The sequence below is a fragment of the Pyxicephalus adspersus genome, chromosome 11 (assembly GCF_032062135.1).
Source record: "Pyxicephalus adspersus chromosome 11, UCB_Pads_2.0, whole genome shotgun sequence".
NCBI classification, from domain to species: Eukaryota; Metazoa; Chordata; class Amphibia; order Anura; family Pyxicephalidae; genus Pyxicephalus; species Pyxicephalus adspersus.
In genome coordinates this window covers 42,900,880-42,921,234 of record NC_092868.1, presented here as the reverse complement: position 1 = coordinate 42,921,234, position 20,355 = coordinate 42,900,880, and the positions used below count along the sequence as shown (strand labels likewise).

Here is a 20,355-nt window from a genome sequence, read left to right as displayed (position 1 = left end):
CTGCATCCAAATAATAACACTTTGTGTTCCTGAGATCAGGGGCGGTGCAATCCTACAACAGGATTACAGTGTGTGCAAACCAGAGCCTGTTGTGACCCCTAGGTGCACCCTTACATAGCTCTACAGGACACTCATACATTTAGTTTTATAGTAAAGCCCACACTTTTTATTTTAATTAAGGTTTAATAAATCTGTTAATCCTTTTATGCCATTAGTGTCCCCCTAAGGAGATTTCACTTCCTGTTCTATAGACTTTGCAGGAAGTAAGACAATCTTTTCAGTGTGAGGCATATAACCTTTACAATTGGCTACACACAGGTAGACGGGTGCAGAATAAAATAAAGGATGGATATTTCCCTGATAATGATCATCATAGGATGGTGGAAGCATTGTGCATGCTTTAATTAGACCAATCAATACCAAACCTCCCTCCCTCTAATCCAACAGGATAATGGAAATCAGCAGGAACACCTAAAACTCATATTAAAGGGAGTGATCACTTTTTATTAGAATAAAGTTAAAGAAGATAACAGAGAGCTCTCCCATCATATCCTAGTTGTTAGGGGCATGTCCTGCTGGTTTTTATTAGCTGTATGGAAATTTGCAGAGCTCCATCAGGCAAAGAAAAAAAATTCCTGACCTAATAATCCAACATCATTAGGGAATGTCCTGGTTTTTAATGGGTTTGTTTTCATCTGTTCCTCCCGTACAGTATTTAATTTAAATGCAAGTAAATGCTAACAATCTTTTGGCATTTACTCTCTTGGTCTATTTAATGTACCGTGGGAAGCATTCTGTTCTCAAAAACTCATAGCTGTTCAGTGTCCTTTGCACACTTCCAGGTAGCCCCCTGAGTTTGAGGCCACAGATCCTTCAGGACACAGCAGCTCGTCTCCCATAATATACAAAAATAATAACCTCCATGGCTGTATTTCCGAGTGTGGCTCAGGGTTAATTTTCAGTGCCAAAAGCGGTAACCCCAAGCCACACTCGGGGTGGAATTGCCAGGGAGTTTACCAAGTCCAACCTGGTTCCCATGTTTCAGCAGCGTCCTCCAGCGATGCCCGGCATCTGCGCCCCTGGCATGTGAACATTGGGGACGTGAGGACAGGGGAAGCAGATGCCAGCCAGGCATCTGCTCACGAGCCTTAGGCTGGAGGGTGGGACCAGGCGGGAAAATTTAAATAATGAGGATTTAAAAAAATGTACTGCTTTTACATTTAAAAATCCCCATTATTCATACTGCCAGGGAGGTTAATCAAAAGTTTAATCTGTTTATATTTTGACTTCCCTGGTTCCCCCTTACAATAATACCTTAAGACCAAGTTATGTTGTCAGGCGGTCTCTGTGCTTCTCTGTACAATGCACACTTTCCTTCGCTCTTCAAGCCCATGATCATCCTCCAATCAACATGCTCCTTCTTTTGTTCTCATCCTCCTTAAATTAAATCTTTGTATGTACACGGTGAGCTTCTGCTATACTCACCAAGCATGCTCATGATCTTTGTTGATTATGGCACAGACTTACCTGTTTGCAGGCACCCTGCAGTGATCACAGGTCCAGGATCCTGTCACTCTGTGCAAAAGTTACACTACATGGCCATGCAGTCCAGGGCTAAAACAAAATGCCACCCGAAGCCAGGTGTTTTTAGAAAAAAAAAATTGCATATCGCTCCTGTCAATTAAATGTATCTCCTAGTGACTTTTTGTTTTTTTCAGTTTAGGTCTGCTTTATGCCAATGAGTCAGTGATTGTGTGTAAGTGTCACATGTACTAGACAACCATCTTGCTGCCCACATGTCTGAAAAAAGTTGTTCTGTATTTAAACAGGAAGACAGATGGGCAGACAGTAGGATGGTTAAAAAGGACTAGAACTGAAAAAACAAAAAGTTACCAAGAGGTAAAGCTAACTGGCAAAAGAGACAAGTAAAGTCAATAAAATGGCATTTTGTGGCTTTTTGTTTTAGCCCTACACTGCACAGCCCATGTGCCATGAATGGCATTGCCACATACAGAGATATGTAAATCCTGCACATGGTTTAAGTACTGTGTTAGGAGTCACAACAGCAAGCAGATGTACTAATAAAGGATGCCATTATTAAAGCCTTTCCTCCATGGTGATTCAATGACACTTGTCAGGCTTAAAACATACCAAGTGATTCATTTTAGCCTCCATGTGAAAACGCCCACACAGAATTAGTAACCCATGCATCTATATCATTATAAATAAATATTGCACCTACAGATTTGTCTTAATCTACATGCACATAGAGGAATGTCTTTATCAAGGTTTCATTTAAATATATGTTGCAGATATTTTGTTCAGACAGACTGGTGCTTACACCTGAAAAGTAAGCATTTTTTTCTTTGCTGCCCATACAAACCAATGAGAATCTGTTTTGTTTTCAGACTTTCACCATGGAAAAGACAATGGCACATGGAATCTATTGGCTTCACACTACATTCTTGCTGAAACCTTTGTGAAGCTGGATCCTAGGAACATGAGTCTAGGCCACGGGTGTCAAACACAAGGCCTGTGGGCAAAATCTGCCTGTGCTGCAGGCAGAAGGACCCCAGTTGCTTCTTCACATATCGTATTTTTTGCCGTATAAGACGCACTTTTTCTTCCCCAAAACGGGGGGGGGGGAGTTGGTGCGTTTTATACGACAAATACGGTGTTTCCCCGATTTTTGATAAAATAATTAAAATAAGACACTCACCCGTGAATAAGACATCCCCCGATAGCCGATCCTGTGTGTGTTTCCTCGATGCTGGCTGCAGTGTGTGTCTCCTCCTGGCTGCAGTGCAGAGCCAAACTGAAACTAAGAAGCCGGCACACGCACCCCCGCGATTCTGAACCAGGAAGCATTTTGCTGATCCCTGCCCTAAAGGAGTTATCTGGCCGTACAGTGGAAAAAAAGGTAAGTGAACAGAAGGGGAATATGAACGGCACAGAGTGATCAGAAGGGGAATTTGAATGGCACATGAGTGATCAGAAGGGGAATTTGAATGGCACAGAGTGATCAGAAGGGGACAATCAATGGCACATGAGTGATCAGAAGGGGAATACCGGTATGAATGGCACATGAGTGATCAGAAGGGGAATACGGTATGAATGGCACATGAGTGATCAGAAGGGGAATAATCTTTCAGAATCTTTTTCTAGATTTTCCTCCTTTAAAATTAGGTGCGTCTTATATTCCGGAGCGTCTTATACGGCGAAAAATACGGTACTTGCCGAGACCCATCACTAAGCTGAACTGAGCCAGAGTCCTGCTGCCAGTAGAATGCTGCTGCTTCTCCAGGTATGGAATCTCAGTGAGGTGTTACATTAGCGGTCTCCAGACTCAGACCTCCACCTCAGAACAATCAGTGGCTCCATTCCCTTCACATAAACCAAGACAGGCTAGGATAGGTCAGGTACACCAACCTCGGCTAAGAACAAAAAAGTAATCACTCCCAATATGTCCAACAAGAGAAAATTTGGTGCAGAAAGGAGACAATTTATTGAAACTTGGGAAAGGGAATATATATTCATGCTTCGTTAAGACAAACATGTTATTTTCAGAATGTGAGTAATGCAGGAGAATGGCGTGTGATATGGCGTCTCAGGGCGAGGAAGGATCTATACTTCTACTGAGACTATGTAACTATTATGTAATTTTTACTATCGTAATAAAAACTTCCGCCTGCCACTTGGCCATTGTTTTAGATTTCGGTCTCCCGGGTGATCCGAGGCCTAAAAGATAAACCTCAAGCATATGAGAAAAGCAGGGAGGCACGCCACAAATTTGTGAAGTCTATTTAGGAAATAGACATTTTTTTCCTATGATAGTTTTTTGATGACATCACAATGAGCCAGACCACCAACCTGCCTGTTGTGTTGAAAGACTTCTTAGCCAGCTTTATTTTCAGTTTTTATAAAAACAATGAATATCAAGAAGACAAATGACATTTAATAATTTAAAATGTTTGAGGTACAATGAGTAGCTGCACAAAATAAATTACTCAAATTACTACATACATGCAAAACGTTAAACTGCACGTTTTCCCTGGATTTGAAATAGGTTTACAAGGATGGAGACGTATATGTTGATGAATTACAATTACATGCCGTCACATTTCTGGGTTATACAAAGTTGGTATGGTTGAGAAATACAGACAACAAAGACCAAAAAGTTACCAGATCAAATCAAGTATACATGAACTTTTCCCCCTGAGACCATCCTAATATATAAATTGAAAACAGCTTTCTGGATAACATCCAGAATGTATTTTAAATCTAACCTTGCACTGTGTAGAACAATTATATCTTGGATTCTAAGATTTTCCAATAGGTTGTGGGAAAGGCCACACAACATAAAAGGTGCCAGGGCAAACCAACTTAAAGCTGGTAGAAGTATCTTTTTTATCATTGTGGAGGGGGAGCATGGTTAGTTGGCTTGCAAGTAAAGGTAACTGACTTTTAGTGCAAAGTTGACTCAGCATTTGCAGAGGAATTAACATTGGTGCGTGATGCAAGTACCTGCATAATATGCTTGTTAGCTAGTCTGCAAATGCAACACCTCTAAAACACTCCAAACCCCAAATAGCTGCTTTCTTGTATTCAGAAGTTGTACTGCTATATGCTAAAATACTCGGACTTGGCAGTTACTGAGGAGCTGAGCAAGGAACAGGAAGGCAAGCCTATTAATTACATGAAAGCCGGAGGACTGAGCAAGAAATGGTATGGACTTCAGCTCTATGCTGCCAAAATCATGAAACAGGCAGCATGAGTGACAGATGAATGAACGAGCTCTCTACACACAGCTTCCCTTTGTGTTCTATAAAGAGGGGAGGATAGGTGGGAAGGAAAGGGAGTTGCACCCAGTTGTGCTCTCCTCCCTTAACTTGTACACCAGTGGTTCTAGATCCATCTAGACCAGGCATGGGCAAACTAAGGCCCATTAGGCTTTTAAATGCGGCCCTTTTTAAATCTCTCGGCGGTCCATGGCTTTGGCCGGTGCCACTCCAAGCGGGGTCCTTCAAGGAGAAGGACCCCGCAGGGGGGGGCACACCGGCCAGAGCCGGGGACCATGTCCCCTATACAAGTCCCAGGCTCAGGGAAATGGGCGGGGTTTTGTCTCTGGACACAACCCGCCCACTCTTCCAATCGCGGATCTGAGACTGCGGGGTTATGTCATCATGAAATGACACCCGAGAGCTGAAAGAGTCGCTACCACTTACAAAAAGGTAAGTTTTTCATGGACCAGTGTAGAAAATTGGTCAGGAGCTTTTACTGCACTTTTTTAGGAGAATGGTTGCAATCATGATGATATTGCAGGAGCACAAAGCAAATCAACCATTGAGACTTGATAGCGCTGTATTCTTTCCATGCAGGTCTATTATTCTAAACATGGTGCTTAAGTGCTACGAACCACTCAACTACAACTGCAACTAAGTCAGAGATATCCAACCTGCCTTCAACCTTTTTGGAGATCCTGATAGTACTGAGAATAATAGGTTTTCTCTAAGAATTGAAACCTATGCAGTGCATAAGTTATTTTTCAAGCTGCCCTGTATTTTATTTTTTTGTGTTAGCCTAAAACAAAATGCTGTTGTAGTGATATTTCTTAGAGTGATTTAGGCAGAACAACCCGGCCACTCTCCCATCACAGGCCCAGATCTGCAATGGGAGAGTGGGCGGGGCTATGCCATCATGTTACGTGGCGTCATGATGGCATAACCCCTCTTCCAAATTTTAGAACGGATTTTGGCCCGAGTGAAAAAGTTTGCCCACCCCTGATCTAGAGAGATTCATGAATAACATCGGACGACTGCTTTACACTGTATGTACATAGCCTAGGAGAAGGGAAAATGGTAAAGTCTGCTGTGTTACATATTTTAACTTTGCTTTTATATTCAAAGTTTTTGCCTTTTCAGATCCATTTGCTTAAGACCTGAGTCACACAAAGTGCTTGGTGCCAATAAATCTACAACAAAATATACTGTTGCTTTGTCTGGAGAGCCAACTTTTTATAGTAAGCTCGAAGTCTATACACTTTTGTAATGTAGAACCAAGGTTTTGGCATAATCATAGAGTTCCTCTTTATGTGACTAACAAACCCTAATACTAGTACCTGCTCTTCATTTTCTTCCTTTAATTTTCCTCTTTAAAAAAAAAAAAGCATCAACAAAACTGCTCAGGCAACTGTGTCCCTTTAAAATTACTTTTTGAGTCTCAGTTCAGCTCAGAACAGGTTGATGGAAGACATCTTTGATCAAGAGATATTTCCAAAGGATCAATAGAAATCTTGTTTGTGGAGAAACGTCGGTCATGTTCATCCAGGAATCATTTTCTGTACTGGTTGTTTAAACATAAGGAGACATCCCAACGGAAGGATTTGTTAGTGGCCACGTTGAAAGGATTCTGTACAGAATAACTTAAATACCATAACCATGAAGTATGAGAACAAATGTGCTTAGGTTCTAAATGTTTCTCTTATTTTGTTGTGTGCAGCAAATATGTTCTTCCACAATGTCGTACTCTGCCCTAAATCTCTCCCATGTTTCTGTTCTGAACAAATGTTGTTGTCCTGAATCTCCCAAATAAGTCTGTACAAACTTGATTGTCACCCATACAGTGAACTATTGTCAGCAATATTTGAATCTTTATTGCATCAGATAATAAATATTGAACCACCTTGGCCATCATAAGGTGCAGCAACTGCAGCATTCCACCAATCCATGACATGTCTTTCCCTCTGGCAACAATTGGAATGGGAACTAAAGCTGCTGAGGGACTTTGGTTTTTAGTCATCGGCCAAAGTCTGAAATAAAGGATTAAGCAACATATACAACTTTCCTAGAAAAATGCCCCATCCCCAGCCCTTGACGGGAGCAGGGATTGTCAGCGTTTTGTTCATGGTATGCCATCTTTCCTCTGGCAGCATTGTGACGGTGGCACCCCCCAGTCATAGGTATAAGATAACCTCAGCTTGACCTCCTCTTTGCATAGTTTGCCATCCTTGGCCAGTGTTTGGTGCTTCTCCAGCATATCTTCAATGCTCTGCTTGTGGGTGACAATATATTTATTATTACAGCCTCTGGATTTGTATTCCGTGTCAAATCTGGTGTCGTGAACCCTCTTAACATCCACCGGAGCCAACCAGGCCCCCAAGGACACGTCTTCATTTTGCCAATAGGCGAAGTAGTCTTTATTGATGCTCAGATAGTGGACCAGGTCCCCGGAGAGAATGTACCCCCCACCCAATGCATATGGCAGGTAATAGTCGCACAGCACCCAGGTGCTCTCCTTCCACTTCCCAGCGGATTTCACCCTTCCCCGTCCCGAGAAGAAGCCCCAGTAGAGGCGTCGTGGCTCTTTGCTCCTCAGCTCTTCCAACAACACATCCAACCGGGCGAACGTGTCGTCGTCAGCCTTAAGCACGAACTTAAAGTCGACGTGGTGGTCCAGCCACGTGTACATGAGCAGCAACTTGGCCGTCAGGTTGTCGTAGGAATCCCTCAGCTCCGGTAACAACAGGAGGTCCCCGTGACGACGCTGCTCCATCTCCAATGAAGCGGACTCTTCTTCCCCTAAACCGGCCGTCCCGATAACAAAGCGGCACCACAAGTCACCGCCCTCCTCCCCTCCCCCGCGGGAGGCAGCCGATAGCCAGGTGCTGCGTATGATGCTTCGCCGCTCAGTGTATTTGGGCCCACTGGCGATTAACACGACCAGGAAGGCGCTGGCACTCTTCTCAGGCGGAGGCCCACCGAATCCCTGTGGAAGGGGCAGGCGGAGGTTGGTATGAGCTGGATGTGGGAGACCCCGGGGACCCACAGGTTTCAGGTTCTCTGAGGTACATTTTGCCAGGTATACCAGCACCATGCCAAAGAGAGCCAGCACGACTAGGCCTAGGGCCGTCTTGTGGCGGCACACCAGCCGCAACACGTTCATGGCGGACACCGAATTCCTCTCAGGTCTCAGCCGGTCATTCCCCCGACAAAGGCGATTAGATTTCCCGCGCTGTTGTTCGCCGGGTCATGTGACCAGCACCGGCGCGCGAGCCATGCCCAAAAATCTCATCGGAACATCAAACCTGTATTGCCCGGTGTCAGCGCTCTTCTATCCCAAGCTGCAGAACCAACCACATCCGACATCACCGGGAAACTGATGTTATAGGCCACCGAGAAGCACATCCGGGTGACGCCCCCGCTGCATTGTGGGAAATGTAGTTTTTTCTCATCATTCGGGCAGCCAGCGGGGTCTAGTTACCATGACAACAAAGACTCTACTTGTAAAGCCCCCAGGCCCAACACTCCTAGTTTATAACTATTCCTCAGTTTTGGAACCAAATCCTCTATAGTATACTGACCTGACTTTAGCAACAAAATGCGACTTGCCTATATCTTTTAAAGCAATAAAGGAAAACTCCAGCCACAACTATCACATTAAAAATGACTATTATTATTATCATTATTAACCACCTGGGCGTTACATTGATGTCTAGATTTCTGTACCAAAAGCGTTACAGGTTTTCATGAAATTTTTTTTTTTTAAATTGTGGACCTGTAACTTACAGAAATATGTCCGAATAGGGGTCTAGTAGATATAATGAATATAAAAAATGTTTGAAACACACAATCATGTAAAAAAAAAAAAAAACTTTTGCTAAAATAAAGGAAAAACACAAAATTCAGCTTAAACAAGAATACATAAATAAATGAAAAATACTGAAAATGCGATAATTCGGTATACTGTATAGTAATATATTTTTCTAAAACACCTCCCTAGCGTCCAACGTCACATACCTATAGACAAAACCACATAAATATATTTTCTATTATTTTGTATTGGATTGGATACAGGACTTTGTATTCAATCCAATACAAAATGAGAACAAAATTCAAACTCTCATTATGTATTGGATTGAATACAAATTCCTGTATCCAATCCAATACAAAATACATACTTTGTATTTATTTTTAATTGAAACTCATTCATTCATTTTGTATTGGATTGAATACAAACTCCTGTATTCAATCCAATACAAAATGAATGAATGAGTTTCAATTTGAATTTCCCGCACACGCGCCGACGTCATCGCGCACGCACGCACAAGAAGCCGGCCGGCTTTTTTTTTCCTCCGCCGGCCGGCTTCTTGTTTCAGAGAGCACCCGGCGCTGGAAGGAGAACGACGCGGGACGATCAGCGGGACCAGGGAGCCGGCCGGCATCTTACCGGTCCCGCTGGTATAGGAGACGGCACCCGACGCTGGAGAGGGAGATCGACGCTGGAGGACGACGCTGGAACATGGACCCGACGCTGGAACATGGACCCGACGCTGGATGAGCACAGCGGGACCAGGTAAGTGAGATTTTAATATAGTGAGAAAAGTACGGGGTTAACGATAATTGCAACATCCAGCAAACCATGCATATCCCATCAATCAAACCTATTTGTGGCTCTTTTTAGTGGATCCTGTACACCAGTGTTTTTCAACCAGGGTTCCTCCAGAGGTTACTAGAAATTCCTAAAGCTATTTGTGCCTCTTAGACAAATTACCACTGACATTGATCTTTTTGGCTATCTGTAAGGGTGACATTCCTTCCAATGGCCAACAATGTACGGAACATTCATTCCCGTTGCACATCACACTAATGTACTGTGAGCTGTGGATCTAGTAATTTTAACAGGAGTTCCCTGAGATTTGACAGATCACTGGAGGTTTTAGAAGACCAGTAGCACAGTCACTTAGTGCCAGGACTGCTTTAGGTGTATTTTGGGATAAACCAAAAGGCTACAAACCTGGAGTATGCAGGAAGGTCATAACATTTTGTAGCCACCACAAGTCAGGTAGTATTGACACTGAAATGTAAAATAGCACTATCCACAATGGCTATACCCAACAGGAAGCATTCCAGTATAGTCCCCACAGTAGGTGAGTATTTGTTGCATAGGGATGTAGCCCTCTAATTTATGACACTATGATCTCACACCATCTTCTTTTCCCCCTTGGCTTCCGCTGTGCCCTACACAGACAGTGTAATCTCTGGACTGCCAGCTTAGATCAGCATCGGCTGGCCTGATCTGGCTGGGGAAAAGGAGGGGGTGTTGGCATTTGGAATTATAGCTGACAGCTTCAGCAACCCTGTAGTCTACCTCTTTGCTTATACCCCCTTCTCACACCATACATTACCCTCCCCTTCAGACTATTAGCTATCTGCCACACCTTTGTTGGTGTGGCTGTAAGGGTAGACAGTGCCATGTGTGGCTATAAGTAATAAATGGGCCTGATTTTTTAAAGATCTCCAAGACTGGAGAAAATAGACTATCATGGGCGAACCTGGATGATCCAGCAAATGTGGAAGGAATTTCATAAAATCTTTTCCTATTATTTGGCAAATGTTTTCAATCCTTGACCAGATTCTTCTAGGTTTTCTGGATCACCCAGGTTCAACCATAATAGTCTATCTTCTCTGGTCTTGGATAACTTTAATAAACCAAGTCCAATGTGTTGTGTACAAAGCACCCCACAACACCCCCAAGTTAGATGACCCTCAGTGCATCAAAGTGATATCCTACAGTTGATACAATTGGTGGTACATGATGGTAGGACCACCATATTATTACATAGAGTAGGACCACCAATGCATATGCCCCCATATGTACTTTTTTTTGCCTCTGTATTTAATGATCCCTTTTATGTTTTTGGCCATGCAGAATTATTTTTGCACGTCAGTGTATCAGGATACTGTATGTATGATTCTGAGCCAAGTCTTTAAGCTTTTCATCACAGTCATTTGGATTAAGGCTGTAAACTTCTCTCTTCCTCCCAGCTCCAAGCACAGAAATCAGTGATTATGTTCTGTTAAGGTAGGAAAGTGTCTCTTTGATCAGCTCGCAGAAGTTGGCTGAATAACTAGATTCATTTCTGAAGAAAAGCAGCTGCATATCATTTTGTTGACCAGCATTTTTTTCAAACCACACTTTCATATCTGTTTCATCCTGCTGGAATCAGCGGAAACAGAGAACAAATCACTTAGAGATTGATTTTATGTGGGAACACCCAAGGGCATGATAAATTACACCATGTCATTTTAAAGGATCACTCCACTGGTAGAGACTATACAACATATGTATTGTAGGATTCTGTAGGTGAGCTCTTCACATTTCAGCTACTAGGTCTACACACCTGCCGTGGTCATAATAGGAGGATCCTACGCTCTCTTGTAATTTTATATTATATTATGGAGAAATAATGAGGAGGTGCTGGAACACACACATACATACACACTGGAGACCACAATCTACCAATGGGACACACATAGGTAAAGCTGGTCAAACACATACAGTACGTGTTTGGTTAGCCTCAATCAGTTCAAGTACCAGGATCTGAAAATACAATTGCAAAGTATTACTAAAAACAAAGCAAACCAACATTTACAAATTTAATCCACCACCTGAATATAGCCAAATGTAACGTCAATAAAGGCAATAAGTTGACAGCTTTGGTACAATTTCTTTATTTAAAAGATCCCGTTGCTTTGGAACCACTTTATTAGGTACGTCTGTTCAACTGCTTGTTAATGCAAGTATCTTATCAGCCAATCATACAACAACAACTAAATAAATTTAGGAATGTGGACATTGTCAAAACGACCTGCTAACGTTTAAACTTTGCATGAAAATATAGAATGAAGGTGATTTATGTGGCTTTGAACATAGCATGGTGGTTGGTGCCAGGCAGACTGGTCTGAATCAGCTGGGAATTTCATGGACAAACATCTCTAAAGTTTACAGAAAATGTTTCCGAAAATGGAAAATAGTAGTAGTTCTGTGAGTGAAATGCCTTGTGGTTATAGGAAAAAGGCCAGACTGGTCCAAACTGATAGATTGGCAACAATATCCCAAATAACCACTCATTACAATTGAAGTATGCAAAAGAGTGTCTCTGAATGCACAGCACATCCAATCTTTATGTAGTTGGGCTATGGCAGCAGGAGACTAAACCAAATGCCACTCCTGTCCGCTAAAAACAGGCACCTGAGGCTACAATTGACATGGGCTCACCAAATTTGGACAGAAAAAGAATGGAAAAACTTTGCCTGGTCTGATGAGTTTTGGTTTCTTCTATGACATTTGGATGATAGGGTCAAAATTTAGCATCAACAACATTAAAAAAGTGATCAAAATGTAGGTGTAAGTTTAATCCTATCTCCTATATTATGTGTAATGGTTATTTTGCTATATGAATAAAACATCCAAATAGCTTCTTAAAAAGGCAGCTCTCTCATGAAGATCTGCATTCAACAATCTGTAGTTGGAACAGAAGGGTGCATGATAGGCCGTTTTGGAAATGCTTTCTTAATACTATGATCTTCAGACTGGCGCTTTCCAGCTAAGATTAGGAAAAGGCAGGGTGTACCGAACCTTGGTTTCTTCAGCCCTCTTTGGTTTCAAACCATTATTGATGCACTTACAGAAAAAAACAACATCCTTTGAATGAAAATCACTGTCTGCAGATTTTCTTACACAAAAAAAGAGTAATTAGTGCCAAAATGTAATCAGAATGGAAAGATTAGAAGATATCTGATCTGGCCAGGGCTTTAGCTAACAACACTGCAGCTTTAGGTTATTGAATTCAGACATGAAAGACATTGCAATGGTTTCTAAATATAACATGCATAGACTTTATACAGTCCAAGTCACATGCATATTAGTTGTTTTGGAAGTAAAATCAGATATCCAAAAGACAAAAATGTAACGCCATGAAAAGATCATCAAAAAAAGTCTGGAAAGAAGAGAAAAATGATACTGCGGTGGCATGATACTCGTCAAAATTTAGTTATATATGTGAACAGTAATTACATTTCAGAAATCTAGTGTTTAAACAGCTGGCCAAATAGTCTATTTCAATGATGGTGATGCACTAAGATTATAAATGAATGAGTGGTCTTCCAGGCTCTTGGACCCATCTACATCGAGGCCGGGCAAATTCTGGTTGACTAAAGCATCACTACCCCTATTTATATTTACTTGTATTTATATAGCACCAACATATTGTGCAGTGCTTTGTAAATTCCAAAGGCATTTCACTAACTGTTCCTCAATGGGGCTCAAAATCTAACGTCCCCACCATAGTCATATATCATTAACACAGTCTAAGGACAATTTAGGAGGAAGTCAATTAAACTAAATGCATGTTTTTGGGATATGGGAGGAAACCAGAGTACCCAGAGGAAACCCAAGGTGAGAACATACAAGCTCCATGTAGATATCAGTGTCCTGGCCAAGATTTGGACTTGGGACCCAGCGCTGCAAGAGCCAGTCCTGGAAAGTAGAACAAACCCTTTTCCTGTGTTTTTTGTCACTTGAATAATGACAAATATGACAAAAAGCTACGGTGAAACTATTTGCACAGGTAAGCAAACTTTGCTGCTAGTCTGATCAGCAATAGCTAAAAGTTTAGATGATGCCGGTTGTTCTCCAGAGAATGCTGCAGCTTCTAATGTGTGAAAAAAAAAAGCGTGAAATCAGAGTGCATAGTTGCATTACAGGAGAGGAGCCTGTACAAATGTGCAAAACTCCACAGCCGGAGTTCAGATTTAATTATATTAAAATAATTAAACTTGTCACAATTGGACTTTTGCAGGGAAATAAGTGATTTAGTTATTTTTCTTGTGCATGCTTACTTATACAGAGTTTTCTTTTATATCCTGTGTTTAGCTTTACATATTTCCAGTCTAATGATTTAGAGGCAGGGGTCATCTGAAGTTTGGCGGATGCAGCCTTGTCATCTGCCTGACCTCACACACTGCTTCCCAGCCGCTGAGAGGCCAAAACAATGTCAAATAACATATCCTTGTGGCTTACAGAAATGTAAACAGCTAGAGGCCTCTGATATGTAATACACTTTAGCACTTTCAGAATCTGGAAGTCACTGCTGGGGTCAGGCAGTAGCTTCCATACTTCATATAAAATCCAAATCCTGGTTCTCAAGTAGAAGAATCAAATCAAGCTGAATAATGCGAAAATATAAAAATAAAATAAACCTACACAAGTATAAGAAGACAGAATATTCAGATTTCTGCCAGTGTTGATTGGGGGAATACAGTGAAAAGAGTGGTCTTTCTTAAGGCTTCCAGTTTAGGGACTATTTATCTTCATCTGATATAGATTTTATTCTCAGGGCATAATCCATAATCTCTTTTATTGGCAACACCAGGCCAAAGATTGAAGTCAACTACCAAGCTGCAAAGTCTGCAATCTGATTTAATGAACATGTGATTCAAAGATAATTGTAAACCAGTAGACTGGGACATACAGTTCGTTCAGACAGGGTTATGGTCTAGGGAAAGGTCAAGCCGGGAAGCTGAATGGAGGAAGTCAAGTCATTAGAATTACAACCCCCATGAACAATATTTAGATCAAATAATGTGATTATTATTAAAATTTGGTGCTTGCTGTTTTAGGAAATCCTTGACGTTACCTTTGATTCATTCTTAACAAAGTTTACTAGATGGCACCAGCACATGGGGAAGGACATTGCATCTATCTAGAGAAAAATTTCTCAACCAGGGTTCTGTGGCATCCTGGGGTTCCTCCAGAGGTAGCAGGGGGTTCGCTGAGCAATTTGGACACGTCAGGTTGGTTTGGTAAGATCTGAAAGTTTTTGCAAGGGTTCCCCCTAAAAAAGGTTGAGAAAGGCTGATATGGTATGGGCTGATCTAGAGCATAGAAATGTCTGCAAACAAAACCACAGACACAAAGTGGAAAATCACTGTTTTCTATAGGCCTGATTTTTTAAAGATCTTCAAGGCTGGAGAAGATACACTTTTATCAGTGAAGCTGGCTAATCTAGCAAGAAAATATTTCTTCAGTCATTTGCTATTTGCTAGCAAATGTTTTGAATCCTGGACCAGATCCATTCCAGTTTTGCTGGATTACCTAGCTTCACTGATGAAAGTGTATCCTCTCCAGCCTTGGAGAGCTTTAATAATTCAGGTCGTATGTGTCAGGGGTAATCAGGGTCCACTATTTCCTTAGGTCTAGTACACATTACTCACACACAAAAATATCATATGAACATAAAGTGAATTTAACAGCTGACCAATCACAAGCAACTGATTCTTGGGTCCTTGACAGGGCCGAATTTATACTTTTTTCTCCCCTGGGCCTGCAAGCTTGTGCTTGAGGGAGGGCGGCCATGATTATAGTGGAGGGTGGTTGGTGGGAATCATGATGGTTGTGGTCACAATAGCCCTACGCCAGGGGTCAGCAACCTTTACTATCAAAACAGCCATTTTGCCTCCTTTTCCACTAAAGAAAAATAGTCTGGAGCCGTAAAACATAACACAGTTTATAAACTTTTAAAAGTTTTAATATTTTATAAATTAAACACTGAACTTTGCCCCTAGAAGCCTCCAGCTTCTAACGTATCATCCTGTTACATTAGAAGCTGGAGGCTTCTAACGTAACAGGGTAGATTTTTTTGATGGGCAGAGTTCTTTATTTTCTGACGATGCCTTAGCGACAAAATTTTAAGGGGTGTTAGCCACAGCTGTCCCTCATTTGCAGCTTTAATTTTGTTCACTTGTGCCCCCCAATCTTGAGTAATTGGGGTTCAGGTGCTAGAAGCCTCCAGCAATGTGTAACAGGGTAGATTATTTTGATGGGCAGAGTTCTTTATTTTCTGACGATGCCTTAGCGATTCAATTGTAGGTGGTGTTAGCCATAAGTGTCCCCCACTTGCACCTCTATTTTGGTCACCTGTACCGCCTCCCCCCCGTTCCAGAGAAATTGGGGTTCAGATGCTAGATGCTTCCAGCAATGTGTAACAGGGTAGATTTTTTTGATAGGCAGAGTTTTTATGAATTTTTAGGAGGTGTTAGCCACAGGTGTCCCGTACTTGCACCTCAAATTTTTTTCACCTGTACCCCCGTTTCCAGATAAATTGGGGTTTAGGTGCTAGAAGCCTCCAACAATGTGTAACAGGGTAGGGGTTTTTTGATGGGTGGAGTTTTTAGGAGGTGTTAGCCGCAGGTGTCCCCCACTTGCACCTCTAATTTTGTTCACCTGTACCCCCTTCCTGTTCCAGAGAAATTGGGGTTCAGGTGCCTCCAGCAATGTGTAACGGTAGATTTTTTTGATGGGCAGAGTTCTTTATGTTCTGATGATAGCCTAACAATTAAATTTAGGGGGTGTTAGTCAAAGGTGTCCCCCACTTGCACCTACATTTTTGGTTTTGTACATCTCCCCATTCCAGAGGAATTGGGGTTCAAAGGAGGGGGATGTCATTGTACACACCCATTTGTACACGCCCCCTGGTAGATTTATTTCACTGGTAGATTTTTTTCATTAGAACACCGGATAGGGAATCCCCCTCCTCCGCAGTGTCTTGGGAGGAAGGGGATCCCCCATCAGAGATCCCCCCGCGGCAGCCGAAGGGAGCCACAACAAGGAGGCTGAAGAGCCGCAGGTTGCAGACCCCTGCCCTACGCTAATCACTTTTGCATAGATAAATGATAATATTACAGCCACAATAGAAGTACAAATGCCACAATATTGACCATGCCACCCTAAGCCACTGTCCTACAAGAAATCCAGCCCTGGTCACCAAGTGGACCTGGGCAGATTAGACATGTTGGTAAATATTGAGAAAACCATGAAAGAAGAGAAACAAATGATTTAAGAAGGATAACCTAACTTGAACACCATTAGCCTGACTTTTTAGAAATATACCAAAACCAGATACTATTTTTTCACTGATTGATCGATAAGATTCCTTTAAAGAAAGGGCTCTATTTATGTTCCTTGCAGATGACATGATCTACAAAAAAGTAATTAGACATAATTTCAGCTTGTTGCCACAGTTTTGTTTCCTAACATCCTAAATTTATGTTGGAGCCGGCAATGTTGGGTAATCTGACTTTGATCAATGACCTGAACACAAGATCAGTGTTTAATAAAAGCTGAACTGAATGCTCCAGCATACGAGCCATCAACAGATAATACAATCACTTTGTAATTCTATCCCAGGGTTCTGCTTGTAAGCACATCAATCACAATCTGCCCCATAGACTTAGCTTGGAATTGCACGGTCCTTGAACTAAGACCCTCCTGGAAATTGGAAACATATTTTACCTGTTTATGTGATCGTTACCAAGTCCTAAATTGCTTCAGAAGGATTTAGACTAAGTGCAAAATAAATTCACTTCTGGTCCTATTTAAGTTGTGCATTGCAGGAAATAATGACCTCTCCTAAGTTGTAATAACAAGTTAAAATCAGAAAGCTCATTTCCATGTAAGGGATACGCTTGTGTTCCTCTGAAATATACAAAAGGGGTGAGACAAGGGGGCCAGCAAGGTTATTATTATAGCATCATATATATTACATTTATAGCCTACCATAGATGTGCATCATTTGTGGCCGTTGAGCCATGTAGGGATTGGTGGATAAATACACCCAAAACTGATATTTAGGGGTCCATTTATACAGATGTGAGTTTGACATTCAGCAACAATCTCTGCCATTGGAAACCTGTGGACCTGAAGATTCTTCACCAGAGAAGGTTGTTTTAAAAATACATCTCTCAAAAGTATATGGACACCCAAATGTTAAATAAAATGTAAAGCTCCAATATGAACCCTGTAACTAATAATTTAATACTTTCTTCTTTCTTTAACTTTGTTTGAAAAATGAACTGCCGCTACTAACTACTAGTTTGATTTGTCTATACTTTACTTTTCCTAGTTTCTTCCTTTCACCTAATTATAAAATAAAACCTTTCTGTTTATATTACATAGCTTGTTTTATATTCTCTTGGGTCTCTACACCCCTCTATGCAATGTAGGCAGATACAGGGGGCTTTACATATCATAGAGCGAGGTCAGGGACTTTGCTCATTAATGATTAAATGGTAATGGGATGAGTAAATGGAGAGTGTGGTGGGGTATTTCTCCATGTGTTTGTTTCATGTTGTTGATGTATGGATATAAGAAATAAAAGAAGACCTTGTATTACATATTCTAGATCAATGGTGACCATTCTCTGTTTTAGTTCAGCATCTTTCCAGTTTAAAGCACTATACAATCTGATTGTACAATCTTCTTTAAATAAATCATAATAAGGAATATAAAGACAAATCCAAACAACCCATTTATTCTGTAATAACTCCATAATAGGCCATTGAACCACATAGTTATTAGTATGGTTAGCTTTAGGTCATAGTACGGTGACAGTCAATTTAATTCCTCAATTGATCACTTACTACGTGGAACATTGTTCTTAATGGTTCATGTATTACTGGCGGTGCAATCTGTACAGTACCTGGGACACAGCAGGGAAAATTGTGGGGCTTTATGTCATCAGCATTGTCCTTTTGCTAAGAACAAAGTGTTGCATATCACTGTTATGGCGTATTAAGGGTTCAGAACAATCTTTCTCAAACTTTTTGACATGGAGGAACCCTTACAACAACTTTCAGGGCTTAGGGAATTCCTGCAAATAATTATAATATGCCCAGTTCACAGTAGTACATTAGCGAGTTGGTCAATGAGATTAATGCCTCCTACATTGGCCAGGGTTAAGAATGTCACCTTTACAGATAGCCAAACAGATCATTGCTGTCAGTGGTAACTTCTGAGAGGCACAAATTGCTTTTTGCTCAAGGAATCCCTAGCACTCTTGGAGGAACCCTAGGGTTTCATGAAACTGTGGTTGGGAAGCATTGGTCCAGACATTTTCATAAATGAGTCTGACAATATCAATAATCAATAGGAAAGGGGTATAAAATCTTTTTTCAGGTGTTGAGAACCACTTTGTGCCATTTCTTATTTGGCCAGCAGGTGGCGCACTTGGTATATGCATTGTGCACCATGTATGTTGCAGATTTACTTTACTTTAGATGAAGAATATCAGCATACAACAAGATACATACTACATTAACAAATATATTTCCTGGAAGTGTATTGGCTAAAATGTATTACAACAACAAAAAATTTCTTTGCATGTTTAAATATAACACACATTGCATTTTATGTAAATACCAGATAAAGATCTAAATGCCAGTTCTGCAAGGTCATGTCTGTGTAGGGTTCAATGTTCAAGGGCAGTCTTTTGATAAGGGGCTTTACATAGGTAACAAAGCAGTTCAGAGCAGAGATGACCGGTGACAAGATTAACCATAAGAACCAATCAGATTTGAGATCACTAAAGTCCTATCTGTAACATATTGGGTTCATTGTATCTTGCAAATGTATGTTTGCTCAGCTTAAAAGGCTTTCAATACATAAGTGTGCATATATATATATATATATATATATATATATATAGTTAAAAAATGTATGTGGCCTCATGGGGCTTTGCTGGGTAGGACTATATTTGGAATCAGCAATGAATGCTGGGGAGTTGACACATCATCTATATACAATACAATAAAGTTCTATCAGATTCAGTGAACTCCTTTAATGCGTCCTATTTTGTATCCCAGATATCCAACCTATCTACAGGCCTAATATCTATTAGCGCCACCCTTTTGAGGATACCATAGATACAAATTTGGGCTTCTATGTGGCCTAGGTCTGGATAACCTTAACTCCAAAGGAACAAACTAAGGTAAGTGGTAAATCAGCAAATCAAAAACTGGATAAAAACTGAGGGAAAGTTGTCTGAGAGTAGTTTGTAAAGGAGCAGGACTAATACCCACCATGTAAAAGGTTAAAGATGTGATTGCCACATTAGTGTTATCTGATTTTTTTTAAGTTTCAATATCTCCATATCCTGATGAAGCAGAGAATTTAGATCTGCAAAATGTGTATGATGAATTATGGCATTCATATCACTCTGCTATGTTAGGGTCTACTATCAATTTGAGCTCATGTGTGATTTGCAAATTTCATACTTTTTCTATGCAAGAATGAAATGTGTTGAGTTTGTTTGTAGACTTGGAAAGATGATATGTGAAGTCTTTAGATTTGAAGATTATGATAGTCTGTAGTACAGTTGATCCCAGCGCATTTCTTGTTAAGGTTGTTCCGGAGGTTTATTGAGCACACAGCTTGTATGTATGTATTATACATTTTAAATGCTTGTTTTGGTATTTTAAGTTTGTGATTTTCATGTAATATTAACATTACATTTTTATTATTAAACAGGATTTATATAGCACCACATATTACACAGCGCTGTACATTAAATAGGGTTTGCAAATGACAGACAGATACAGAGGCCCTGATTTATTAAAGCTCTCCAAGGCTTGGGAGAATACACTTTCACCAGTGAAGCTGGGTGATCCAACAAACCTGGGATGGATCCGGTCCAGGATTCAAAGCATTTGCTAGCAAATAGCAAATGACATTGATGAAATC

General features: G+C 41.0%; 1 protein-coding gene across 1 annotated transcript; it reads right to left on the bottom strand.

Annotated features, from left to right (window-relative positions):
- Nucleotides 1–3,877: 3,877 nt before the first annotated feature.
- B3GALT6 (beta-1,3-galactosyltransferase 6) lies at nucleotides 3,878–8,173 on the bottom strand. Its single transcript, XM_072425851.1, has one exon. It carries the CDS (start codon nucleotides 7,939–7,941, stop codon nucleotides 6,901–6,903), a length of 1,041 nt encoding a protein of 346 aa, XP_072281952.1. The 5' UTR covers nucleotides 7,942–8,173; the 3' UTR covers nucleotides 3,878–6,900.
- Between the last annotated feature and the right edge of the window lie 12,182 nt (nucleotides 8,174–20,355).

Excerpts from the sequence above, each read along its gene's own strand:
- B3GALT6 (XM_072425851.1), bottom strand. The coding sequence starts at position 7,941 with ATGAACGTGTTGCGGCTGGTGTGCCGCCACAAGACGGCCCTAGGCCTA.